The sequence below is a fragment of the Phalacrocorax aristotelis genome, chromosome 4 (genome assembly GCF_949628215.1).
Source record: "Phalacrocorax aristotelis chromosome 4, bGulAri2.1, whole genome shotgun sequence".
NCBI classification, from domain to species: domain Eukaryota; kingdom Metazoa; phylum Chordata; class Aves; order Suliformes; family Phalacrocoracidae; genus Phalacrocorax; species Phalacrocorax aristotelis.
In genome coordinates, this window is record NC_134279.1 from 75512 (window position 1) to 102539 (window position 27028).

Sequence of the window (27028 nt, forward strand, 5' to 3'; positions counted from 1 at the left end):
AAGGCAGTCTTCTCAGCTGTAGTGTAGCACGCTGCCCTAAATTCACCCTCCCTTCCGATTTCTTGTGAGGCAGCACAAGGCTGGTGCTCTGTATCTTTCGAGTTTCCTCTGCTTGAATGTTGTAGCACAGTTATTTTCCTTCCTGGCACAGGTTTGAGCATTTCTGATAGACTTCTTTCTTTCTTTAGGGCTGACCAAGCAGGAGTAAATCAAGAGATACAGACAAATACATCTCCGTATGCCTGTTACGGACATTGTCTTCCAGTTCGGTGTCTCACCACTGAAGTGGCTGCACATCTGCGCTCAGATAAATGGTTCCTATGGATGTGGTGCTCCTTAAGTGCGTAAGATCTGTTGAGGTGAAAGACCAAGGAAAAGGCATTTGCATCACATCACGATTAACGTATTTTGTGTGTGGTGCAGTTTTAGGGAGAGAAAGGAGGCAGTGCTAAAGAGGTAGAACGCAGCGCGAGTAAAATGAGGCAATTCCTCATGAAAGTGGAGAGCAAGGAGGAGGTTGTGCAGAGAGCAGATGTGAAGATGTGAAATTTATGACAAGAACTCAACAGTGTGAAAAGCTTTTTTAAAAAAAAAAAATCTAAATTAGATCCAGCTCTCTATATTGCAAAGTTCTTTGGAAATCTGGATCACCTGGGGATCACTAAAAAGGCTCATTTATGAGAATGGGATTCTCTGGTCTGTGTTGCAGGAGGGGAACCTCAAAGTGAAATAGGAAGCTGAAAAGAAGGCAGCATCTTTTCATAAAGGCCTCATGGAAATTCTACGTGGCAAGAAAAAATGTGGGTGGATTTATTTTGTGTGCAAGCTTCAAACATCGAAGTCTGATTTCTTCGCATCCTTTGAAGCACACGTGTGACCTCCTCGCATGAGTTAACATCTAAATTCAAGATTTCTGGAAAAAGCTTGTTTGTCTTGAAAATTAGCATCTAAAATCCTGAGCTTAGCTCAAAACGAAGGAGTTAGTGGTTTTGTATGGAATGTTTGATTTGCGAAGGATTACTGGTAAGCAACCCCTGCTCAGGTGCTCTCACATGCAACCGTGCTTTCTTCATGTTCCGTGTAGCGATGGAGTTCAGGTTTACCAGGGGCTGTAAGCTTTGCTTGGTTAATAACCGACTGACATCCCTGTAAGAGGCAGAAATCAAAACACAAGGTAAGCCTGGACTAGCTCCCGGAGCTACAGAAGAGGAAAGCACATGTGTAAAGCTCAGGCACAAGTACTCATCCTCAAGGCCCCGAGCACCTCTTTCTTTTAGGGCAGGCTTGGGCATCAAAAAAAGCTGGGAAGGACGTGTGGGATCACCGTGCCCGAGACAGGATCTCCTTTGGGCCGATGTCACGAGCCTACGTGTCCGTAATTGTGCGCAGCCGTGACCTGCCTTCATCAAACCGTTATGTCCCTGTGGCTTGGGAGCCTGGGTCACCTCCGGACAAGAGGGCAGGGTGTTACTCGGAGACCCAATGGAAAGTTACTTGCTGGGTTGCACTGGTGGGGAACAATAGAGCAGTCAGAAGCATCCAAAAACCCCTCGGGAGTCACAGTCCCTGCTCTCGTCACCCTCTTGTAATCAAGAGGCGAGAGATTATTTCAAGCTGGAGTGCTCTGGCTGTGGCAAGCAATGCCATACCTGGAGGACACGTACCTGCCCACTGACATCTTTGGGCCTTGGATCAGGTCCGGTCACCCCAGTAGCTTCTTACTGTCGTAGTAGCTCACCTTTAACTGAATCCATAGTACCCGCTCCCCAGCCACTCCGACTTTGCTCTATAAAGACAATGCCTGTTTGAATGACCTTCGCAAATGAACACTTGAGATGGATGCGTTTCCAGAATGCTCAACACAGAAAGCAGGGAACACTTAAATATTCTTGGAAAGACCTGAATACCACACAGAAAAAAATGTATTTTTAATTTAAAATGTGATTTTATTTTATATTTTCTCAAGAGTTCCTAGTGAAACTTTCCCATTATTGAAGGGAAAATAAAAAAAATAGAAATCAGGCAAGCTTATACATCAGTAGTGAAACATGCCCTTCACAGTGTGGCTGCGACCTGTCCTTGCGAACTTGACTCTGGTCCTAGCATTTCATCTTTGCAATGACAGAGAAAATTGTATTGTTTAAAGAGCACTGAGATAAAGAAGGAAACATTAAAAGGACAATAAATTAAAGGCACCTGTAAAAGTTTCTTTCCATATACAAAATAACTTTTCTTTTTTTGGGGGGTAATTTTATTTTCTTTAAATTGACATCATCTGTACAAAGATTAATCTTTCAACAGAAATAATTTTAAAAGGCTGTTTTTACAAGAAGTGGGTCGCTAAACAAAACATCAGTCTCCTGCAAACTGCTGAGCCTCTCCTCAGAGGTGAGTGTGCAAAGCTTTTGGGCCAGCCCCGCAGCAGAGCACAGCGATGTGCAACCCCAGGGCTGCTCAGCACTGCATGAAAGGTGCTCTCTACTCCTTGCAAGTTCAGGGCCCCCAGGCTTGCCTTGTGACCCCGTTCAGGGTAACAGTGTCATTGGTTCTAGCGGGCCATTCTCCTGGGTCAAGGTACCGCATTGCAGGAAAAGCAAGTTTTATTTTGCACACTTACTGTGAGATTCCCTGCTCAGCCTCCTACAGTGGGATTTTCAAGAGCTTTCTCCAGTGGCCTCCTCACAGCCTGCTCCTCCTCGGGGACTTTGCTGCCGGAAGAGCCTATGTGAAAAGAGCACTTGCATAGCTCGAGACATTCTCCTGCCCATCTTTTGAGACAGCCATAAAAATAAGGCGCGGGCACCAGACACTCCATAATCAGATGGGAAGCAGAGCCATTTATCAATTAGAAGTATTTCAAAAAACAGGTCAGGTGGGAAACATCCCCCCCGCACTCCGTGCTGATTTGAGATTAAAAAGGTGTTTAATAACACCAGTTGGAAATTATTTTGAGGTCCCTACTAATACAAAATCACACACAGAAATGATTGCCTGCGTGATTAAAACAGTACTGATGCTAGACACGATTTTATGTAGAAAGTTTAATTTACAGATGCAAATGCAAAACAAGTCGTGGGCATAAAATGTGTCACTTCTAAATGGCTAACCGAAGCAAACGCTCTTAGCATAGAGTTGCAAGAGGCAGATCACATTTTACTTGGATGGTTGTACCTATTCTACACGATATGGTTCATGACACAGTCTGTCTGTAACCCAGAAAAAAACCAAGCGTAATAAATCCACACTTGTTTTTGAGTGACGCTTTTAAGGTCACTTCCAGGCGGTCTCATCATAGCACTGGAAAGCATTGCCCGTAGCCTTGAACTCAGCTTCAGTTCTGAAGAGTGACTCGGAGCACGGCTGCCCCAGACCGCTGTGCTGGGGAAACACCTATGCTTAGTTAGCACCTCTGTTGTGGAGCGCAAAGTTGGGAAGCTTGGCTGCCCACACCCTATTCTGATCTCGGTAACTCTGCTACCGTCCAAGGGGTGGGCCAGGGAGCATCTGACCTCTGCCTTTTCGTCTGAGGAGCCCTGTTCCTGGCACTGCTTGTGCCAGACACCGTTCACAGACTGAGCTGGGCTCAGCTCAGTCCTGATCTTCTGCCAGCTGACCCAGCAAGCGGGAGGCTGGGGCTCAGCGATGCCTCACCTTGTGGCGTCCCCGTTCCCGCAGCATTTCCCTGGGGGACCGACTGCCCTTCTCTGATGCGACAGCCTCCTTTGCAGTGGGATGACCCCTGCCCTCCGATGGGGAGTTAGCTGCGAGGTACTTGCTCCTCTGTGCTGCATTTGGGAAGGTGTAATGTGGTGCTATTCTAAGGAAGGAACATGCCCCTAGAATGGGGCAACGTGGAGAGAAATCCAGCCCTTGAGAGCTACAGAGCAGCTCCCACCTTTCTACTCAGGACAAGAGGTGCGCATCTCAAGAGCTTCAAAAAAACTGTGAAGGAAATGATTTTGGCAATAAGGTTACTCATCACCGGTGAGCTCACCCTGGACAAAGAAATGGGACGTACTGGCACAAAGCTGAGGCTGCCTTTTCACGCTCTGTGAAATCCATTTTACTGCAAGCTCCCTACAATTGAAGTTTAGATTTAGTTAGGCTTATTGTTTGAGCTTGTGTGTTTTTTAACAGCAGCCACTGTCACGCTGAACTGCATAAACGATGCACCTACCTGTGCAGCTCTTACAAAAGACAACTATTGGAAATCACTCCATCTGGTTTTGCTTGCAAGGCCTGATATCTACTGAAAATCCAAGCCTGCTTTTAGCTTAGCCAGTGGCATCCCCCATGTGTCCTAATGGCACTCGGCCCAGGAGCAGGCCAGTATTTAACAGTGAGCCCTACGGTACGGGCAGCCCATGCACATCACAGCTTCTCCCTGTCCTTGAAGTCAAGACCGGAGCCCACACAGCTCTGCACTAGAGACACAGGCTCTTTCTCATTACCAAGACATAACTGTGAAAAACTCTTGGTTGCCTGCAATTGTCTGTCTTTTCAGCAACTGCCTGTCTTTTCAGCACAGCCTTTTTCCTCCCATTTTTAAATCTGTGAACATTTACTCCGTAACAGAACAAACTTTTTGCAGCTGTGCCAGAGATTCATTAGATGTTTTCTTTCCTGCTTGTAGTTTCTCAGCTGAATTTTCTGGTGGATAAAGTCATTGAAAGAATGTTTTGTGTGTTTATTGTGCAAAATCTGCTAGTAAGAAATCTTAAATGAACGACATAGGTGCAACAAATTTGATTTTCAGAGTAGAAGCGAACGGAGATAAGAACCCCCCCCACCACCCGATTAATATAACAATCAAAACTCACCAACCAGATGCAGTTTCGATCAAATAATCGTAGCGAAGGCCTACAGATAAGAATTATGCACCAAATCACTTCATGTCAGCATTCAACTACCACGACATACTCATAGATTATTTGCAGCTGTGTTCTAGAATAGGTGTTCTGAACAGGTCACTCAGCCACTTCACTGAGTGCAATACTTTCATACCCTTGGCTTGCTGAGTTTCCATAATGGCATGAAAGAAAAGTCTTTGCTTCTGAGACACCACAATTATGCACCGCAGCAGTAATGTGTTTTGTGTTCTTCTGACTGAGAGTACTGATGTCTAGTAAGCTGGATGACAAAGAATTCGTCAATGAAAATGAATACACACATGCAGTTGGTGACACGTCACACTAAGGAGATATATGTCCAAGGTGGATTATCTAAGGCTCTTAGGACATCGGATTTGTTTCTTCCTTGCTGCACTACTCAATAACCTAAGGCAGAAAGCTTACCTTTAAAATGAAGAATAGCATATTTCTAATCTCCCTCCCCATTAGTCACCATAAGAACGGAGACAGCAGCTGCTGCTGCTTCCAAAATCTCGTACAAAAATAGATCAGTATGTCCTTCTGGCAGTCTCAAAAATTTTGAAGAGTCTTCTGCAAATTCCTCTTTTGTGGCTTGGTTTCAACAGAAACAGGCAATCCCCAATGCCAAGACTTGTGCCAAATTCAGAGACGCGCAAAGTTTGTATTCGCTTTCCTTGGAATTACTATTCGGAATCCGTTCCGTTTCCATCCTCTTTGTTAGGACCTGTTTACATTTTCTTCTTTTTTGTCCATAGGAAATGCATTGGCAGTGCAAACAAAAAGTAGATATCATGAACCACCACCCTCCTCCCCCCTCAAATATCAAGTGATCACCTCAGCATTTCAAAAGGGTCTCCCGAGATGTTATCTGCATGCACAGGATTCCACTGTCATGTTGGGGTACACCTTAAGAACCACATTTTTATTTTCGTCGAAGAATAAGATACTAAGAGAAGACATTTTGTCGGGAACGCAGCAAGGCTCGGGAATGCCCGGGACGACTCCGACGGCTCTCACTATGCTTTGGATGGTGGCATGGTTGGATGGCTTCAAGGCCTGCAAGAGAAAGATACAGCAGAAAATGTAACTGCACCTGTGTTAGAATGGACCCACGTACTCTAGAACAAAACTGTTCATTTGAAGAAGGGTCCTGTGGAGGTCCCACAGCTGACTAGCTGTAAAATCTGTCTTCTGCTCATTCCATTTCTAGTCGCTACCCTAGCCGCCCAGAGCCAGCAGCAGGGAACGCGAATGTGGTCTGGTCGTTTTGGCCACTGGATGCGAGTGTCGCTCCACTGCTTTCAGCTCGAGCGTCCTGCTGGGGACAGGGTGTCGGGCTCTCTGTGGGACGTGCCTTCCCAGCAAAGCACCCAGGCAGCAGACCTTGCAGCAAGGTGTACCTGTAGGTCGAGGTAGTCTCTTCTGAGTGAATTAAGTTACACGTGGTCTGCAATTTAGCCATAAAACTTGTCAGCTGAGAGGGAGGCAGACAACACGCTAGCAGGCTGAGTCATTAGAGGAGCAACAGAAAGGTAACTCGTAGGCTGGGAAGTTTGACTGGTGGAACGTGGCCGCATCGGAAACGCAAAAGCGGATAACATGCGTACAGATGAGAGAACGGAATTTATGCCACAATGCCAATTGTTCCGATTTGCTCCCGTGCAACGTCAGGTTGCCTTGCTCATTCTTCCATGCCAAATCACTTCTCATCTGCAATATACATCATCAGTGACATCGCTGAGTAACAGAGCCCCCCAAATCCCACGTCAGTTGTACCTTGTGTTAAGATGACGTTTTTCTCCAAAGGACAAAGTTTCCTGGATTTATACTCATGCAAATAAGAACATGCTCTGGTTTGACATGAACAAAAAGCGAATCTGACCAGTGAGATAACTATTTGTTCACAAAGCCAGAGTATATTAATACACTCATAAAAATAAAAATGAACATATTCACAGAAATGAATATTACTGAGTTTTCCCTCTGAACCCCCAAACCCTTCCAAATCCAAGTCCCTGTACAAAAGATAGGCAAGTATGAAAAATGCACAAGGTGCAGTTTTTAGCAAAAGACTTGTTTTTTTAAAAGAGAAACTTAAACAATGCGTTTTAGAGCTCCTTTTACATGTCGAAGCTGGGAATCACACAGTTCAATAATGCTTGGTCAGACGCCACTGAGAAATACATAGAAGATGATCATTCGGGCCAAATGCGCAACTGGCAGTTTTGCTGCGACGAGAGACGATCTGCTTTTGGAAAAATCAGTCCTAAGGGCTAGATACCCACCTACCTGAGGTGCAAGTCTTAATGACCTTGCGTGCAAAAAGCACAAGAGTAACGCTGAGATTCTGGACCATGCTATCGTTTGTGTAGCATATTAGTATGTTTAGGAGCAACCGCTTCCAATTCTGCTGGCAATACCCATGGATGTCTAACGTGTCCCTCCTTATGGCAACGTAGCTCATGACTAATGCCAGCTGTATTTTCCTTCCTTCTCATGGAGATAGCTGTTCCTCGAATTCCAACAGAAATGGATCAGAATGGACTTTTTCCATATCACGCTGTTGAAACTAGTCTCAATAGAGAACTGGAACCATTTGACACAGAATTGAAAAGGAGTCACTGGGGAGCATTCAGCTATTCTTCAGGTACGTGTCAGACACAATTGGAATGTTTTTTCTTCTTCTCATGAGGAACCTATTTCACCTGCAGTAAGGCTGAGCAACAAAGGGTGCCAGACCCATGCATCCTTTGCTTTTGTTTACCCTCTGAGAAACTCAGATTTTTTTCAAGTATATGTAGGATCCAAGTCCCTTTTAAACGCGGACGTCTTACAGAGCCTGATCTTTTTCTCCCGTTGCTGTTTGAGTTTACTGTCATATCTTATCAGATGATTGAGATGCCGGGGAGCGGCGATATGCTGATTAAAATACCAACGCAAAGCTCATTGCACCATCCGCTGTAGGTTTCCCAGCATGGTTACGAAGACATGACTCACCATCTAGGTAGCTGATCTCAAGAAAGACATTTCTGTTCGTTTCTTTGCATGTTTTGCTTTCAAGAGTACCTATACTCCTCAGCAGTAGTTGATAGGGATTTAAAAAAAAGTCTTAGATTAGTATACAATTCAGCTATCTGTATCATTTCTGCCCACAAAAAGAAATGAAAGCTCCAGTGGCATCCAGGCTTGTTGTCTTAATCAGCTGCAGTGCAGCATTCTCCACAAAAATAACTGGGAGCTAAAAGAGATCTCCTAAGCCTGCTGATCACACATCAAAACGTAAAATATCAGTTGAGACCCTGCTTCCCATTGCCAGTAGTACTGGAATTAAAAACAGGTCTCCGAATATGTCGTGTTAAAGTCTCTTCGGAAACCCTTCCCTTTGCATACAGAATCTGTACCGCTAAACTGTACAGAAGTGATTTCAAGCATTGCCTCAGCTACCAGTGGGAACAGCCCGGATACACCCTGTCATTGCATGATAAAAGAAGTACCTCTGTTTGGCACGGGTATCACGCTACAGAACATCCTCTGTACTCATTTGAAGTCTGTCCTGAATACGCTGCCCCTGGCCCTCAAGGCGCACTCTTGAGGATAATCAGCTTTGGCATAGCTCTGCTTCTGCCAGTGGGAATTTAACTGTGAGCGGAGTAAAATCCGAAGGCGTGCGCTTCTCAGAAAACCGGAATCCCCCTCGGAGTACCGAGCTGGCGTAACGCCCTGCACAAGGGGGGTGAGTTAGGCCATTATGGCCTGTGGGCTGCCTACGCTCCGGCCAGCACATGGTCACGAAAAGCAGGCAGAGATTTTCTTTTAGGAGGGGAGAAGAAGGGGAGGCCGAGAGGAGCGGTGGGAAGAAAAAATGCTGAAGAGACTCCAAACTGCCAAACCTGTGAATGAGTCCAGCTGTGGCTCAGGCTGCACCTGCTGAGCTGCACGCATCCTTGGGAGACCTGCTGCCCTGCTGAATTTCATTAGAGATGTATTATGAGCAGGGCAAATGAGCTTTCATTCCTGACCTGGGAGAGGGTCTGCCCGGCCCGTATGCTCTGCAGCATGATGCAAGCCTGACACGTGTGGGTCTGACAGCAGTCAACTGAAATCGGGGAAAGGATAAGACCAGAAAATTTGGAGGTGGAGGGTGGCCGGGGTGCAGTGGGAGGGCAGTGGGGGCAAGAGGCACATCTGTTCTCACTTACACAACAGGTTGTCAACCTTAGGAGCTCACCCTCAGCAAGGGAACATTATATACCCAGAGGCACAGATTAGTTTCTTATTGCCTGATGGTTGTAGTATCATTTTGCAAATACGGTCTTATTAGTAGCACCAGATATTGTGCATGGCTCAAGAAAAACACACTGCTCTAGAAGACACTCGCTTCACCTTTTTATATAATTTAGCTTTTAATTCTCTTTGGAAAACAAGATCATTTTGGGTTTTGTGATTAAAAGAAGCACGCAACAGAAACAATTTGAATTCCAACAGAGACAGAACTCTACCAACTGCTTTCAGGGAACCAGGCTTACGATGGATTTCAGTAACCGGCTCTCTTAACGAACTAGCATTCCCCGCAGTACACGGCAGCAAATATTCAGCCTCACAGTGTCTATGTAACTACAATGCTCTGCTGCTGTAATTCTTCACCCAACCCAGAGAGTTTCACACAGAAAGGCTGAATAGGCCTTTTAGTAGGAATTCGTAGAAGAGAACTGGTGTCTTGCTTATGGCCCTGCAGGCTTGCGCTACAGGCTTAGTTCATGGCAATCAGACCTTCTGCTTCATGTCAGCAAAGTCATTTGAACGCTGTGCTTTATTTGCCTACCCATCTCTTGTGCTTATTTCTCACCTTTTTTCTACCCTGAGCTTTTTCCAGGGCAGGGACCACTTCCCATTGTGTGTGCGTGCCTATCCCACGCAAAGCAGAGGGGTGAAGAGAATGAGGAAGAACGCTCCTTTCAGAGTGCTAGACTTAGCTGCGTGATAATAGCAGCCAATACTGCAAGTGTACTTATTTGAGAAGATGGGACTCAACTATGACATCTCAGCGGCTGACGGTACTATCTGCAGGAAAGCAGAACCCGAATCTGGCAGAAAAAAATTTGGCTCTGGATGTTAGAAAATCTTCCGATGCGCAGTGTAATATCTCAGGGGAATTACCCGAAGGCGGACAACTCATAGACAAAGCTGGAATTCCTCTTTCACCCAAGCAATACCTGTTAACTACCCTTCAGCTGTGTGCACCGTTCGTACCTGTCTCTCGTGCCTCAGAGTGTCAAACCTTAGTTTAAACTTCGATTAAACTGCATTTTGCCTCTTCAGAACCGCTGGCACTAAACTCATCTCAGGATTTTTTACTTGCAGGAGCATTTGTACAGCTCATAGTGTTTCTTTCCAGAGATTTGAAGTTACTCTGGGAATTAAGCTCTGAGGTTATGGAGCACGTTCGGGATTTTCTGGTTGCAGGTGCTAACAAAGGCTCTGCGTAAGGAATGGGAACCTTGTTATTAGAGCGCTTCTTAATCATTACTCTGCTTTTTGTTTCTAAGAGTTTCTTCATCTCCATAAAGGTACATTACGCTTTTTGCTGCTGGAGAATCAGTGTTCTCAAAGCCTCACCTCGACTCTTAAAGAGAGACTTACTTTCTGTCTTAAATTTGCTATTTCCCATCAGCTCTTGGCAGGACACAATTTCAGTCGGAGCGAGGAGACACCAGTAACAAAGGCTTCTAAAACCACTATATCCAAAACTGTTCTTGAGAAAGCCTTGTTTGCTCTTGAGCGTGCACATTATTAAGCAATCTGAGATCCAGACTCTTCTACAGGCAAAGGGAGGTTGTTCCCAGTCTCTCTACATTGGGTGTCGGCTAACCCTGAAAGATACGCTATGTATTGACTATTACAAGAAGGCTTTTCTGCCTCAGAAGGTAGAAACCTATTTTGCATGTCTGACAAACATTTAAAAAAAACCCAAAACAAACAAACAAACAGACATTTAGTGACAGGGTTGAAATGGTTATTCTCTAGCAAGTGCTAGATCCTGGAGTTAATCAGCACCTCAACTATTATTTACTCCTTTGAGAGCCGAAAGAGCCAGACCCGATAACCTTAGGAAACAGCCACCTAAACACTTTTGGACTTACGACAAGACGCCTTCAAGCCTTTGTAAGAAGCTGCTACAACTTTCTCTTTTTTTTTTTTCCTATCATCAGAAATACAGAGAAACTTGACTGAAATTGTCCCCCAGAAGAATCACCGATCGTCCGATGTGCGCTTGACTCTTTGCTTCGTTTCTTTTGTAATGCTGATGGTAGCCCACAGCAGGCATCTCATTTTAAGTGAAGCATATTTTTAGGTGCCAGGATCAGCTGCACCAGAGACACTTTATTTTTTTGTACTCCTTTGAATTGGAGTACTTAAGTCTTCAGGTTTAAGTATCATACACCATTTTCTCCTAAACAAAAATCAAAGCGATGTTTTTTAATACTAAAGCTGCAACTGGGAATGCTACCCCAGTGTTAAGCAGAGGGATCCAGCGGGCATTCTTCTGTGCCCTTAAAGTTAAAATTGTAAGAAGTCCAGGTCTGGTGTTTTTAAAATTTCTAACCTGTATGCTAAGTTACTGGTTTGACAGACCACAGTTCCCATCAACAATAAAGTAAAACACCCAATGCAATGTAGTAAAAGGTCGACTCTTATCTCTTCCTGTTCCCTTTCATTTTTCCTTTTGATCCAAAACCTGAAAGCACAGCACTGCAGTTGGAAGTAGTCAGGTAAGTCATCTATTCTGTGTAAGAGACACGTGTGCCTGCCTCAGCTTGCTTCCTCCAGGTTCCATCCCCTTTGGTACATTTCTCCACCTGTCATATTCAAAGGGTGACTCCCTTGGGTCCTTCAGCCACTGAAACACCACATAAATTTTGGAACTAACTGCTAAGGCTTCAATGTGGCAGGAATACAGACTCTTGAACGAGAGGTTACAGCGATACCAAAGCCTTACCTTTACTGACACTTCCTGTAGGAATTTTTTGCACGTACCCCTCATTTTAGGCCAGCCTCAAATACCACATCCTACTTTCAGGTTTCAGTAGACTGCGGGGGGGTCCATGCTGCTAATTATGATATCAGGCATTTGATTTTAAGGAGCTGAGTTCATCCACCTAAGTCACAGGGCTAGGAGCACATCACCCTTTCTTGCTACTCACATGCAACAATCTCATTAAAAACAAGAGGATACTTCAGAAATCAGTTGCCCAGGATCCACTGCTTTTGGAACCACTTGGTCTGTTACAGAAGTGATTCATTTCACTCTTTTGCTCACACTTAGAGTGCTCCAAACCACTCCTAGAGGCTCCACAGAGTCCCTCTGTCATGGTGACAGTTATGCCTCATGAGGCACACGTTTCTTCCTAGAGCGTGCTGTGCTGACTGACCCCAACGTAGATCGGGCAGCAGAGACTCCTTCGAGGCATAACGGCAACTGTTCAATAAGCGATTTTCTGGATCTGGCTTGCATTATGTTTATTAAACAGGTTAATAACAAGGTCACACATCATAAGCCCTATTTTTGGCAATTTGGAAATGTTTTATGGCAATTTGGGTTCTGGACAAAAAACTAATACCATGTAATATTTTTTTTTAATTACCTTTACAAGCCTGTCTTTTCACTAGCTGCTACTCCTTGCAGCACGAGACAAAGATATTGCTTATTTACTAGATCCGAACAAGTAACAGCTGACCAGCTGCCTTCCACTGACACAGGAAAGAAAATGCACGGTTTACAGTAAGACACAGTGCAAAAGAATCAATAAGGACCATACCTTTGGAATCGGGAACTGGCATTCCCCTGAGCAGTAATAGGCGTCGAAGGATTTCGGGGAAATAATCCACTCACTCCAGCCAATGTCTGCAAAATCCACCTTGAGATAACGCCGGGCGCAATACCTTGGCTCGTTCCACTGCTTCCTCCTCGCCTTCTTCAGCGTTTGCTCATCGAACTGGAGAGTCTGGCTCTTCTGGTGAGAATTCTTCCTCTGCTTTTTCTTACTCTTTGCCCTCTCTGCTAGCTGTGGCTGGAAGGTTTTGTAGGGTTTTCTGTCTTCCCATCTCTCGTCCTCATTGTACTGGTACTCAGCTCCTGGAAGCTCATTATTCTGCAAAGGCAGCAGGATGTTTGTGGAGCGTTTTCGCCGCCGCTTGCCAAGGCTGCCCCTCATGTGGTTTTCTGGCCTGGGAAAGACCCTCGCCAGAGGATGACGGTGCCCTTGCAAACTAGAGACAACACTCTCGGGCTCTGAAATAGCAGAATCATTGGCATAAATCAGGATGTAGGGTTCATAGCGAGAAGGTGCCCTTTTCCAGGGGTGATGGCTGGTCAGATCCATTTTGACACTGATCAGGAGTTCATTCTTTCGTTTTGCTTCATGCAGGAGCTGAGTGATATCCTTCCACTGCCAGGACAGGACATCCGGGTAAGCAGCGGAGACATTTATCGGGAAATGTCCCAAGCTCTGAGTCTGGTTCCCAACAGAAGGAAAGGTCCAAACTGAGAGATGTATCTGAATTTCAGGTTTCCTGTGCCCATGACGAGAACAGCCTCTGGATTGGGAACAGTTCCACTTAGCATGCAGCAGATCACCAATATAATAGTACACCGAAGCTGACAAGATGTTTTCAGACTCAGTGAGTGAAGTCAAATTAAAAACATATGCCTCCTGGCTTTCAGGGCTCCCTAGAAGAAGAAATACCAAGATAAAATTACAAGCATTTCAAAATACTATAGAGAAAGGACCGAGCGCATCGCTTTCTAGGTCATCCATTAAGGTCACAGTAAATTTTCACGTGGTGCTGTGGGAACAGGCTTAGGCCGTTATTCAGAAAAATAACCAAGCTAGCAAATCGCTGTAAATCACACACTTTCAATCTGGTTTCATCGTAATACCTACCTCCATCCAGAAATACTTGCAAATTTCCTACTGCTTCTCTGACTTCAGGAAACAAACTAGGTCACAGGAACACAGCTCGATAACAGATGCACCCAAGACTTTATCTATCATCCAGAAGGCTGAGGTATGCAGTGGTAAGGTTTTGCTCTTTTGTCTTCCCCTTTCTGTACCATTTCCAACTCCCTCCCTCTCAAAATGCACTTAGGTGACTGTGGCTGCCCGGTCCTGAATTGTCTTTCTTTGTCCAAGACAATCAGGGCATCAAAGGGTCATCAATGGCACTGAAGCAGGCCTTAGCCCAGACCTAGCTGAAGCTGGAGAAAGGCTCCCACTGGCTTCACTAGCCACAAGATTGTCTGTAAACTTCCATTATCTCCTTGAGCCACGGCCACAGTTGGCACAGAAAGATTTGCTTTGCTACTGGCAGAGGCTGAATGTTAGGGCGGGGAAGAGGAAAAGCCTGGATTCAAAGGGGGCATGATTCTCACTGTTGCCACAGGCTTTCAAGTGTATTGCCAAGTAAGCCACTTAAGCTCTAATTGCCAAGCCATTCAATGCAAAAAAAAAAACCTAGTTCGTTCGTGTAAGCCTTCCACTCTGTTCCACTGGGATCCGGGCCTCTCCTACATGACAGAGACTTTGGGGCCTCGGTGGCATTTACTCTTAGCTTCTAAAGATGCCAAAGAGACTATTAAAAAGGGACTCAAAATCATATACCATTTGGTACAGCTACCTATGTACACCAGGATGCAAACCAGGTAAGCAAACATAGAAAGCACTACATAGTTCAAAAACTAAAGAAAAAGACAAACTGACATCCTGTGTCACAAAGGATCTTTCCTCTCAATATTAACCATTTCTCCATTACAATAAGACCAGTTTCTTGGTCCCTGAAGTGCCAGTGCCCTCTGCAAGTGCAGCTGGGTCTTCATGACCCAGAGCCCTTCACAACGGCAAGGTTAGAGTTGGGCACAGAAGGAAATAGGAAGTTATTGACAACAGCCTTGCACACACGGAAGGGATGTGGCTCGCCTGTTAAAGACGGGGGGTGAAGAAACACCAGGACACAATCACTGGTTAATCATTTTTAAGGTTTGGATGCCAGCTCTGGAGGAAGAGACGATTCACATTTATAAGGAGCTGAAGACACACAAGCTGGTCTGGCAGCCTCTTGGCTAATTCGGACGCTAATCACAACCAAGCCCCAGATTGCTTCAGTTACACTGGGTAAATTCAGTCATTTCACCTAGGACATTTAATCAATTTTCATGCCAGCCAGAGTTAGAAACTATTTACTAGTATAGGTAAAAGTAGGTGGACAGAACTAGAGCAACCCCAGTAAACAAAAGAAAGCCAACCCAAACTGTGTTGGGTGTTTTTTTGGGGGTGGGGGTGTCAGCAAAATGCACCCAGTTGCCTCTGTGCAGAGAGAAACAAGCTAAGGACAGCCCTTCTTTGTGGTCAGGATGTTACTGTACCGGTGAGGAGGGATGCGGGGAACAGTGGGGTTTCTGCAGCTGTGAAATTAGAGAAGACAACCTAACCACAGGTAACTTGCACACACCCAGAGGTGCACTCCAAACACAGGCCCCTCTGTGGTAACAGACGGCTGACTGCTTTAGTCCCCTGTAGGGCGCAACAGAAGGGCTTAGGGGAAAGGTTTAATTTCTGTTTTAAAATTTCCCGCTTGGACTGCAGTTACAGCTGTCCTTCAGAGTGGGAGGAATATAGATCCAAATGTTAGGGTGCTATTGAAAGCTATAAAACCAGGCTATATGCAAAAGTCAAATAGAGTAAAGCAAAGGTATGGGTCTGCAGCCCCCCAAAAGGCTGGAACCAACCCAACGCATTAGGAAAACAAGGAATCACGGAGTTAAATGCTTCTTTGACATCATGGCACGTCAAGACCCTCTCTGGAGGCTGAGGAGAAGTTATAGTTTACAGAATTTTACAGGAGTTTTGCTCCTTTTTTAAAATTTGATTTTTATTCCAAACAATGACAAGCATAGAGATGCCCACAGACTAGGGAAGACCAGCCCCCAGCTTTCACCCTCAAAACCCTGTAGTAAGTCCCCTGCCCAAGCTAGCAAAAACATCATTTCCGGTACTGATTTTTCAATGATTTTGACAGCTTTATGTTCTGGGTGACATTCTATGCTTCCAGGCTGCGACATCCCAACTGCTAATGCCATTCAGACAAGTCCAGCAAGAGACTTTTATATATCCCTCTGCCTCCCCATCCCCACCCCAACAATCTAAGTGGCCTCTTCTTCTGAATACTCATCAATATTCTGACCGATTCATTAAAAAAGCAGGAACCGGTCTCACTAGAAAGACAGAACCCTTCTCCCCAATATATCGTATGCACTGCCTCATGAAATTAGGGGAAAAAACCAACATACACTTTTCTCAGAGAGACAGAGGGGAAAAAGGCCAAATCATTCACAGACGACACCCTTGTTTACACAATTGGCACAACCTGACGGCGGATCACATAGGTACGTACCCAATAGCTGAGAACTAACGTACCAAACCCATCCAATTTCTAGCTATTACTTATGGCAGGGAACCGGGGAACTAGATTTTCTTGGAATTCGATCCTACTTTTAACTCCTCAAGCCAAAACTGTTTGTTACATTTGTACTAAGCACACATGAGGAGCTGACCTCTGCTTCGTTTGTAATCACTAATATAATAAGGCTAATATGTAATTTGGCAGAGCATTAGAGTGCATCAGTCTCGGAAACACAAATTTATGATGTTTCATGAGCGCCTGTTAAAAAAGTTACTATTTGAATCACCACTGTATGTTGAATGACAAGTTTTGATTTTAATTTTTAATAAGAATTCCACTTACCAAATACTGCCTGTTCTAAATTGGCAAATTGTAGTGGAACACGAAACAAGCTGCTTTTGTTTATAAAGAAACCTCAGATGGCGTGAAGTGGACACAGGAGGAATATATAGTATTGCTTAAAAACAAAACTCAAGAAGCCATTAACTCAGGAAGCATTTAACTTTGCACTCAAGTCTAAGTCCTTGCAGTAGGTGGTGCTGTTTTCTCAGTGAATGACCTCCGAGCTCAAACAGCTCTGAAGAGCTTTCGGATCGTTCAGCCCGCAAAATCATCTTGAAACGAGTTACTAGTGGCCAGCACGGATGCCTACGGATCTGCTGGCCCTCGGCTCCAAAACCCGACCGCGTGACCTGGGTTTCTGTCACAACTTAGTAACGCTACGTCAAATATAACTGTTGCGTGACAGCGATACCTGACTCAGATCAGAGTCTGAGCTCTGTGACAAGACCTTGAAGGTCTCAAAGGCAAAAAGACCTCCTTGCAACAAAGCCCTCTGTTGGTCTAGAAGAAAAAAGTCAGCTCTGCAGGTGAAAAAGTAAAACACAGGCCCAGAAACCTACACCCTGGAAGGTCACAGCATCACAACAGCATTTTTCTTATGTTTTCAATATCAAACAACAACAGTGAAAACAGCAGCTTTGCAGCAGCTTTCTTCCTGCCAGCTGCCCAGACAAGAAATGGTCTGTTGAAGACACAGATAAGGATCCGATGCTGAAATACAGCCCTTCAGAGGGATGCTGGACAGTCCCCATCTGCCTGGGCTGGGTCTTTGGATACAGTAGCGGTGGGAAGATCTTATGAGCCCTGGGTGTCCCTGCACTGCAGGCAGCTGCTGCAGCAAACTCACCGTTGGGTCTACCACCCTGCTGCCCGGTGAGACTCTGTCTGCTATCTCTGAGCACCTGTACTTTGTAAACGTCACACTCATTTGCAGCAGCATACAATACAATTCAGTGGCAACTCAGTATTATTTGACCAGCAGTAACTTCCCCGGCTCCCAGCTCTGCAAGCAGCAGATTTCTATCTGAGCACCACTACTTGAGCTAAATCTTTTAGTTCTGCCTTATATGAAGTGAGTTCTGCTAACTCAGCTTTGCTCTTTAGTACAAAATAGGAAGTGCAGAAGACTTCTCAGCAACAAAGCACGTAAGGAGATTTAAGAAGGAAACGAGCAAAGGAAAAATATGTTCAATGGAGCTATATGGAAGGAATACACTGTTGCCTTCCAGATACTCTGAGGCCAGATTTTAATGGCAATCTCTGCTCCCCTTCAAGGGATCACCCTAAGTTGCTGCCAGCCTGATGAGGAATTCTGAAGACTAAGCTCCGCAAGACTGAGCTCTTTTGCAATGCAATAGGTAAGACATTGGAACCGCAATAGGTAAGACATCACTGCACTGTTAGTATCACTGGCTTCTACCGTGCAGAGCTTTGGAGTGGCAGCCACAAGCTGGGCCTAAAGGTACTTGACAAGGAGAGCCTCACGCTGTATTCACGTAGAACCTAACTTGGAAGGTACATGCAGTTAAACTACAGATTTATTGTCCTCCTCAGCCCATATGCAAGTCATTATTCACTCGTGCGCTCTCCCCTCGCTCGAATGAAACCCAGACCCCAGTAGCACCGTGGCAAAGCCTGTACTGGGCCAGCGTCACTTCCCCAGTCTGCTACACAAGCGACAACAGAGCTCTCCGGGCTGGCTGGGAGAGGGGAAGTACAGTCTCTCCAAGCCTAAAGCAGAAAAGCCTTACTCCATCACGCAGGTGGCTGCCACCCAGACGCCAAGTCAGGGCGCACGTGACTCGCTGTTCAGGGTATAAGAGATGCCAGCTTATTTACTGATAGCTCAGAGCAGAAAGCAACCCAGCTCACAGCACTACAGCTGAAGTACTTGTACCCGCTGAACCTTCAGATGCACGGCCCGTGCTTCCTCACCTTCCTGCAAAAACCCACAGCTCTACAGGTTGCCTGTTACTGGCATTAAAAAGGCAGTAGGTCTGTGGAGACTGACATCAGCGGCACGAACATATTAATGTTTCAGGGAGCATTTCCAGGCATCAATAAGCTGCAACAAGTCTGCTAACATGTGGCATGTTTACCTTTATAGAGGATGCACTGACATTTTTATGGACTGCCAAGTCTATCCCATGGGTGAAAAAGGACGCAGTAACGAGGACTATTTAGTTACGTAGTCATCATTAGCCATCATTTAAATTAGATACTAAAGCAGTGCCCTTGCGCCAGTGCACAGTTAAGAATGTATCAGTGTTTCCATTGTAAAACTTTGTTTTCGTGGTTTCAGAGCCCAGCTACAGAAGTTCACTCAGGGCTGGAAATGGGAACACGTTCTGGAACAGGAACACAAATTTGAAAGCCGGATTTCTTCCTTTGTCCCACCTTTGTTCTTACTTGATTGCTGCTTCCCCCTTACAAAGTTGAGTATTTTGCAAAAGACAAATATAGGATCCAGTTCTCTCTCTTTAAAGAGCATAGGACTTGGCGCCAAAATGGTTTTAGTAATTCTTTTAGCAAAGCATGTAAGGTCACAGCAGCTAGTAACTTGATATAAAAAAGTCCACCATTCTGATTAAAGCTATCAGCTACTTAAGTAAAGAACTTCAAGATGCAGTGATGCTGCATGCTCAGGATCTTACCCACACGCGGATTTTATGATATGAGAACCCCAAATATGCACACTGCACATCGTAAATGTGCTGCACAGTGGGCAAATGATCTCTCTTCTAGGTATTTTAAGCACGAAGACCACAGCAGGTCTGAAAACTAAACACAATACCAAACTCAAGGCTAGCATAAGCTAAACAAGTAAGGAGGTTGCATCAATGACGTACATAAATCTGGGAAAGGGAAGACGAAAAGCCGGCTCTGCTCCTGCTCACAGTCATGATTAATTCCACTTCAGCTGGTGGCAGTGGGTCGGCTGTGTGAACAACAAATGGTGCAGAGTCTGTCCCCTTGACGCCAGAGCTCTTCACGTGGGAAGCGACATGCTCTAGAAACCGTGACCAGCTGGGGACCGTGAACACAGGACATCCTCATGCATGACCGCACAGTGAGACAGGTGGTAACAGATGCCAGAAAATTAAAATTCTGGATGTGGTCCCGTGAGGCCAAACCTACAGATCCTGCCCCTTTGCCTTAGAGAAGGTTTGCAGATTTGGGGCCAGCCTGCCCAAATCACAGCTTAACGGTTTTCAAGTTCCTTCTGCCTAAAAACTACCAGGATGCTGCTGTTTACATTTTATTTACAGGGGTACGCCAAAAAAACCCAAAGCCAAACCAAAAAACCAAACCCCAACCAGAAAACCAACCAAAAAACCCCCCACGCTCTCACCATCTCCTGCCTGAATGTTCTTAAAGCTCTCGTTACAAAAGACCCTTAACGTTACTAGAGCTCAAAGAGGCTAGAATTTGTCCCGTACTGTTTTCTGCAGGCCGATGTCAGCTAGTGACTAGCTGGCTTCCCTGTGCAGCACCTGGCCTCTCCTGTTTGCGTGGGCATTTCATACCACAACAAAGGAAAGAAAGGCGTTTTGAAAAGGAGGGGAACATAGTTCTTAAACCACAGGAATTAGCCTAGGGGCAGGTGTAATACCTAAAATTACTTGAAATTCAGTCAATAAAAAATAGTTTAAAGTAATTTCTGACTGTATAGCTTTACTATAACATCATTAGAGGGACCCTCCAACTAAAGTCAAGTTTTTTAAATGACTCATTTGCAAGACATGTTCCTTTAGCGATGCTATTATTAAAAGTGCTTTCAAAAGCAAACTGAAAGCCTTGCGCTTGAGGCTTTTATCTTTCCGTTCCCTTTTATTTATTCTGTGCTGGATCTTTCCTCCAGATCCCGTGCCTCAGAAGTTGCAGATCAGCGCACCTCTACGGGAAGCACTGAAAGGAAGCAGATGTATATCAGCTGGAGGTCTGGTCATTCAGCCGTTTCTCTAATTGGCAAGAGAAAAGAATGGTCAACGAGTGCAGAAACTGATGCACGCACTCCACTGTAGGTTACGAGCACGCTTGCCAGAATTGTCAGAGTCTTTGGCTGTAACTCACCTATCAGCTGACCTTGTTCCTAGCTCTCCTTCGAGAGTCACAAGGGACGGAAAACCACTCACTGTTGTGGTACCCGCAGGTGAAGAACCGCAAAGGGCTCTGTCTTAGGACTTTTGCTGAAGCAGACCTCTCTGTGAGGCTTGGCCCAAGCAAGACAATGGCCTGCCAGTGTCACCCCAGAAACATCCCACAACGATGACACAGCTGCCACAGAAATCACGGGCTGAACATCCTTTGACTCAAATACATAGAAATTAATTAGAGCAGTTAAGTCAATGACAGAGAGCAGTGCTGGAATGTAACTAGATATTACCATGAATGATGTACATCCTGACTTCACTCATAATGGATTTTCAGCTTTGTCACAGGCATCGGAGGTGCCTTTTTCGAGTGACTCAAACTGAACAATTACATTTTGAGATAATTTAGCAAGCTTAATGAAAAACAAGTTTGCCTGATTAGGAGATCACATGAACATTCATCAAAATCGAAGGCCAAAACCCCCCAGCCCAAACAACAAACCACTAAAAATCCAGCCTAGTCACGAAATCTGGTGCGCAAGAGATTTCAGGGCTCCATTGCACGGAAACTTCAGAGGTGCCCATGCAGGGCTGAAGCTCTCGTCCTATCCCCTCAGAGGACTGAGCCACGGAAAGAGAATCTTGCATTTAACAGTTGTTAAGATGCTTCTTTTGCTTTGTTCTTTCTTGCTGGCTGCGCATTGCAAGACTCTATCTACCATATACAACACCACTTGTCTTGGGACGAGAAACAGAGATGACTTTCAACAAATACTACCAGTTCTTGGTCTCATCACACAACACGCTACCTTACAGGGTCTCAAAAATTTGTCTGGCCAGTTAGCTGGGAGATCCGGGAAAGGCCCTTCCTGTGTGCTGCACAAGATCCAGAAGACCACCAAGGGAAAAGCGAGGACAGCGAGATTTCACAGCTGCATTTGCGAGCTGCATTTCAGAAAAGAAAGTTTCGCTCCTGAAAATACACGATTAAATTGCAAATTGTATGTTTTAACTGCAAATGAAATCACTAAAGACTTCCTTCAAGGCCTCTTGCTGTAGATGCAGGAGAAATGGGCAGATTCTTAGGGAAGTCCTGCTCATCTGTACCGGGTCAGGCCGAGATGGAGTTTATTTCCCCCACAGCAGCCCTCACAGTGCTGTGCTTTGTATCGGTAGCTAGGAAGGCATTGGTAACACACCAGTGTTTTGGCTACCGCTGAGCAGCGCCGGCACAGCATCAAGGCTGTCTCTCCAGCATTTCCCACCTCGTCAGTAAGCTGGGGGTGGGCAAGATCCTGGGAGGCGGCACAGCTGGGAGAGCTGACCCAAACCGACCAAAGGTATATTCCATACCATATGACATCATGCTCAGCAATAAAAGCTTCGAGAAAGGAGAAGGAAGTGGGGGCATTCGTTATTTATGACGTTTGCCTTCTGGAGGAAGCCCTACGCGTACTGAAGCCCTGCTTCCCAGGAAGTGGCTGGACAGCTCCTGCTGATGGGAAGTAAAGAATAGATCTTTTGTCTTCCTTTTGCTTCCACGCATGGCCTTTGCTTTTCCTTTTAGTAAACTGCTTTTAGCTTTGACACACGACTTCTTTTCTTCCATCTCATCGTTCTCCCCCTCCTGTCCTGCTGAGGAGGGGAGCGATAGAGCGGCTTGGAGGCACCTGCCGTCCAGCCAGGGTCAACCCCACCACATCACCACAGACAAAAAGCTGTCTCCTGAAGCGGCTGGCAACAGGGACGGTAAAACGTGCTGAAGGAGTAATGGCAGCATAGTTTATTGATTTAACTGATGCAGCCACATTAAGGACAAGGGGAAGCCTGTGGGAGACTGAAATTTGCAGCCTAGGGGTGCAACAGTCAGAGCAGAGGGTCTGGAAACAAACTACCTCAAAAGGGAAATACTGTTGATGTGCCATTTCCATTGCAGGGTTGGCCAGGCAGGCGGGCGCAAGGAAGAAGTCAGAAACCAGAAAATGCCTTTTCACTCCCCTCATCGCCCCAAGGAACATTTGATCTAAGGGGTAAGGCACTTCTCTGCCATCAATGACCACACAAAACAAGCTGCTTTTTCCTATGGCAAGTGAAAGGCAACAGGTACCTGGTTAAATATTTTGCATAATTACTTATAAAAGTGTCATAGAACTTATAATCCACTTCGGCACTTGAGCTGTGAAAGTATTGGAGGAGGAGGAAAGGGATTACCAAACAGTGTGTTTATGGGACTGCTGCCACCCAATGTCAAATGAGTGTACAAATACAGTCAGAAAGACCACAGAGATGGGATTTCAACCAAAGGCCTTCTGGGTTTAGAACAATAAATATCTTTAATCAGATATGCTTAAAAGAGCAAATATCACACTGTTGGGATTATGCCTACTCACCTTTGTTTGTTTGTTTTGTTATACCTTCCCCCCTTTCAGCGAAGAAACTGCTTATTTCAGAACAAAGTGACATGTGTTAGATTTTATATTACAAAAAATGGTCACGTTAGAAAGACAAGCGAGCTCTTCTGTAGGAGCAGCAACCGGGGAGTGCCAGCTTTTCATCCTCCAAACCCAGGGTATTTATGCCTCTAGCCCCTAAAGCCTCTCTTGTGGACAGAAATACTTGCAGCAACATATGATGGAGAGCATTTGTAGGGCTGAGTCCAAAGACGCCAAAACCATTCAATCATTCATGGTATTTGATCTCTGTGCAGAGCTATCCTATAATAGACATTGCTGCCTTTGAAGAAGTAGTAATGACTCGCAAAGAAACGTCAGGGAAGTCTGGCACCCAGCTCTCAGTTTTCCGGGCGAGGAAGGAATCAATGCAGGTCACTAAAACTCCCAGGCAATGCTCAGTTTTACTGGTAGATGCTTGTCCATTGAAAAGCTGCTGGGTCAATCCACTAGTGCAATGAAAAATGAGCCTGGCAAATCGGGCTGCTATGTATGGCATGACAGTTGTCATACATCAGCAAGTTTTTGGGACGCAGTGGACTGAGGGTCACATTTGGGTCCTGGCATTTCTGTTTAGCCCTTGCAGAGGTCAGATGCACAAAAAGCAGAACAGCGGAGTCGCCAAGAGCTCGCCATCTTCCCTTTCTGCTAGGACCCAGTCCTTTTGGGACTCTGCCATGTTAAATACACACCCCTCTTTTTGAAAAATGACTTTACATTTTCATATATCTACCTGTGCATGCTCTTCTGTGAAGACAGAGAGATCTACGCGCCACTGCCAAAGAGGCCGTATTTACCACGCACAAATTATGCTTCATCTGAACTCGCCTGCCACTGCCCCTAATTGCCTGTACTGTCACCAACGTCTCAAAACCGGTACTCTGTAGACAGTCTGAAGGGTTGCCAAACCACACTATTGCTGTATCACATGCAAATCAGCACTTGGTTTTAACAGAAGCTACACGTGCAAAACGCCGATAAAAGGAGACTCCAGAGAGGATATGTTAATTACTCTACTTCCCTCATATGGTACTCAGATATCATACGGCAGAGACGCTGCTATACAGAGTTAAAGGGATAAACCAGTAATTAAAATATAGGAGACACCGTAAACATTATATCCTAAAACACATGACTATCGCTGCAGGAAGCATTACTTTTCTGATCTTTTTGTCAACTTCTCCCCACATCAGGCTCCCCAGGCACTGAAAAAGACGCGCTGCTCTAGGGGACTGCTGCCGCGCAGGGCTGGCCCTGTTCCCCTGTTTGCAGGGGTACGAACGGGCCGTTACCCAACTGCAGCCTATTCGCCTGGGTGAGCCTGCCCAGCGGCCACGGCCCCCCGGCCCAGACCCCTGCGCTGCGCTGCCCGCGGCGGGGCCGCGCCCGCAGCCGGGGCTGCAGCCCGGGAGAGGAGCCCTGCCGCGCCGCGCCCCCCCTAGCCCCGCACCGCCGCGCCCCGCCCAGCCCCGCACCGCGCCGATCCCCCCCGCCCCGCCGGGCTCTGCGGGCGGGGGCGGCTGCCGGCGCCGCCCTCGCTAGGGGCTCGCACGGCCGAGGGGCCGCGGGCGGCTCGCGGGGTGTGTGCGGGGCCGGGGTGCGGGTCCCCGCAGCGCAGCGCACCCCCCGCACTCACCTGCTGCCAGCGGCCGGAAGCCGCGCACCGTGTTGCCCTGGCGGAGACGCAGCCCGGGCAGCGCCGGCGGGTCCCGGGGCCGCGCCGCCGCCCGCCCCCCGCGACCGCCGTTGTAGTGGTCGTAGAGCCGCAGCATGTGCTCCGAGACCCCGTCCGCCGGCTGCAGCCGCTCCGGCCGCCGCCGCTCGTCCGGCTCCCGCCGCTGCCCCACGCCATAGTCACCTGCCGCGGCCCCGGCCCGGCCGCCCCGCACTCCTCCCGGCGCCGCTCGCCGCCGCAGCCCGGCCCAGCGAGCCTTCGGCGCGTCCCCCGGCGCCAGGCACAGGCAGCCCCAGCCCAGGCACAGGCACAGCACCCAGCGGGCCGGCGCCGCCATCCTGCCCCTCCGACCCGGCTGGGCGGGCTCCGGGGTCCCCTTCGTCCCGGCGGCCCCGTCCAGCGGGCGGGCGAGACCGAGGCCCCCAACGAAGTTTGCTCCGGCCAGATGTAACCCCCGGCGGCGACGGGAGCGGAGGGGGATGCGCGTAAAATCGCAGACAGGGTTTCCTCGTCTTTAGCGGGGAGGAAATAAAAAAGAAAAAAAAAAAAAAAAAAAAGGCAAAAAGGAAGAAAAGCGGGCTGAAGGAAAGCGCCACGGTATAAACCGCCCGTGCGTCCCGGCGCTGGCAGCGAAGGCGGTTATCCCCCCTTGCTGTGCAGGTTGTTTTTGGCGAGAGCCGGAGGTGTTGCTCGCTCCCTGCGGCGGCGGGTGCCGGCGCAGCCCGGGTGAGTTTCGGTGCGGTGCGCGCCTGTGTGCGTGTGCGAGTGGGAGCCCCGGTGCCGGTCTGTGTCATCAGCAGCCAATCGCACCGCCTTCTCGGGCGGCTCCCGCTGCAAGAGGCAGCGCGAGGGGGAAACCAGCACCCAAGGGAAAGCGCGCACACGCACGCAGAGACAGAGGGAGACTCGACTCTGGGAATTCGATCCCTGGCACTGCCCGCGTCCCTGAGGTCAGCTGGGGAACAGGGTGGTGGGATGGTCCCCTTCCCTGTCTCTTCCAAAGGCAGTAAAATAACATGATCGCAATAAAACAAACATCACGAGTCAAAACGCACTCAGCCTTCTCCCCTTGAAAATCTCAAGGCTTGGCTGGACTCGGAGCACAGTCTGTGGCAGGCAGGTGGGAGGGATGCTAACCGGGCTGTGTTGGGGTTCAGCCCACCTCTCCCGAGGGCCAGCCACACTCAGTGGCACACTGCTTCCTCCTCTGTCACCCTCCAAGCCGCCCAGGGCTGGCAGAGGCGTCCCCAGCAGCCCCGAGCCCATGGGAAGGGACACGCACCACGCCCAGGTGAGAGGAAGGCAAGCCCTTTCAAGGACATAACCCTTCTGTGAGCTGCAGGGGATCGGGCAGGGAAATCCTGCACATCCAGACTCCTCCACTACAGAAAGGCACAGCAAGGTGTTCCTTGCTCGGCTGAGAGGATTTCACATGCCTCCTGCCTTTGCTGCTTTTCACCACCAAGAGACTTAGAAATGTCTCACCCTCCTTGCCAGCGCCACAGCATCAGACAACACCCCACGGGATAGGTAACGTTGTCCCTTCCAAAATACGCTTTGCAACACAAAGGGTGCCTTACCTCGCTCAAATGGTGGCGGGAAACACTGGGGGGTGGAAGAGAAGCCTCCTTGCATTTTCACAGTTTATAAATACGTTGGTTCACAAGAATGTCTTTGTTTCTAACCTGAAGAAAGGAAATAAGAAAACTGGCTTGCAGATTAGCACATAGAGCTTAGCACACATTATTTCCAGCATGGGGCATTCTCATTTTCTATGGGCTACAGAAAGCGTATCATTATCAAGCGCTAAGTATAACAGTAAAATACATCATGTATCGGAGGATGAACTTGCCTTTCAAATTCCACTGAATTTGGGATCAGTAACAAATATGGTTATGCAGTTTTAACAAGTCCATCCGTAACTACAAGACGCAAGTGCCTACTGGCAGGTAGGAAGGAAAGAGAAGATTTGCAATAGCAGAGTAATGATTTTTATGTGCTTCTACACTTGAGAGCTCAAATACAACTCATGACAGTGTCCTATTTTCAAGCGGTTTTGAGGTACGAAATTTGCACTATGCACCTAAAAATATTAACCGTATATGTACAAACACACACAATTTCAATATTAATGCTAAC

General features: G+C 47.0%; 1 protein-coding gene across 2 annotated transcripts; it reads right to left on the reverse strand.

Moving 5' to 3' along the window:
* Positions 1-1921: 1921 nt before the first annotated feature.
* Positions 1922-25684, reverse strand: BMP3 (bone morphogenetic protein 3). 2 transcript variants are annotated; one of them, XM_075089904.1, is made up of 3 exons: positions 24851-25684; positions 12689-13599; positions 1922-5927 (listed from the first exon to the last, which is right to left on the reverse strand). In XM_075089904.1, the coding sequence occupies exons 1-3, from the start codon at positions 25224-25226 to the stop codon at positions 5736-5738; spliced, it is 1479 nt and encodes a 492-aa protein (XP_074946005.1). In that variant the 5' UTR covers positions 25227-25684; the 3' UTR covers positions 1922-5735. The 2 variants fall into 2 exon arrangements, with proteins under 2 accessions (XP_074946005.1, XP_074946006.1); XM_075089905.1 differs by having other exon boundaries at positions 25073-25682.
* Between the last annotated feature and the right edge of the window lie 1344 nt (positions 25685-27028).

Excerpts from the sequence above, each read along its gene's own strand:
- BMP3 (XM_075089904.1), bottom strand. The coding sequence starts at position 25,226 with ATGGCGGCGCCGGCCCGCTGGGTGCTGTGCCTGTGCCTGGGCTGGGGC. Across the intron at positions 13,600-24,850 it reads CTTCCGGCCGCTGGCAGCAG|GGAGCCCTGAAAGCCAGGAG; the intron begins GTGAGTGCGGGG and ends TTCTTCTTCTAG. Across the intron at positions 5,928-12,688 it reads GCCAGTTCCCGATTCCAAAG|GCCTTGAAGCCATCCAACCA; the intron begins GTATGGTCCTTA and ends TTTCTCTTGCAG.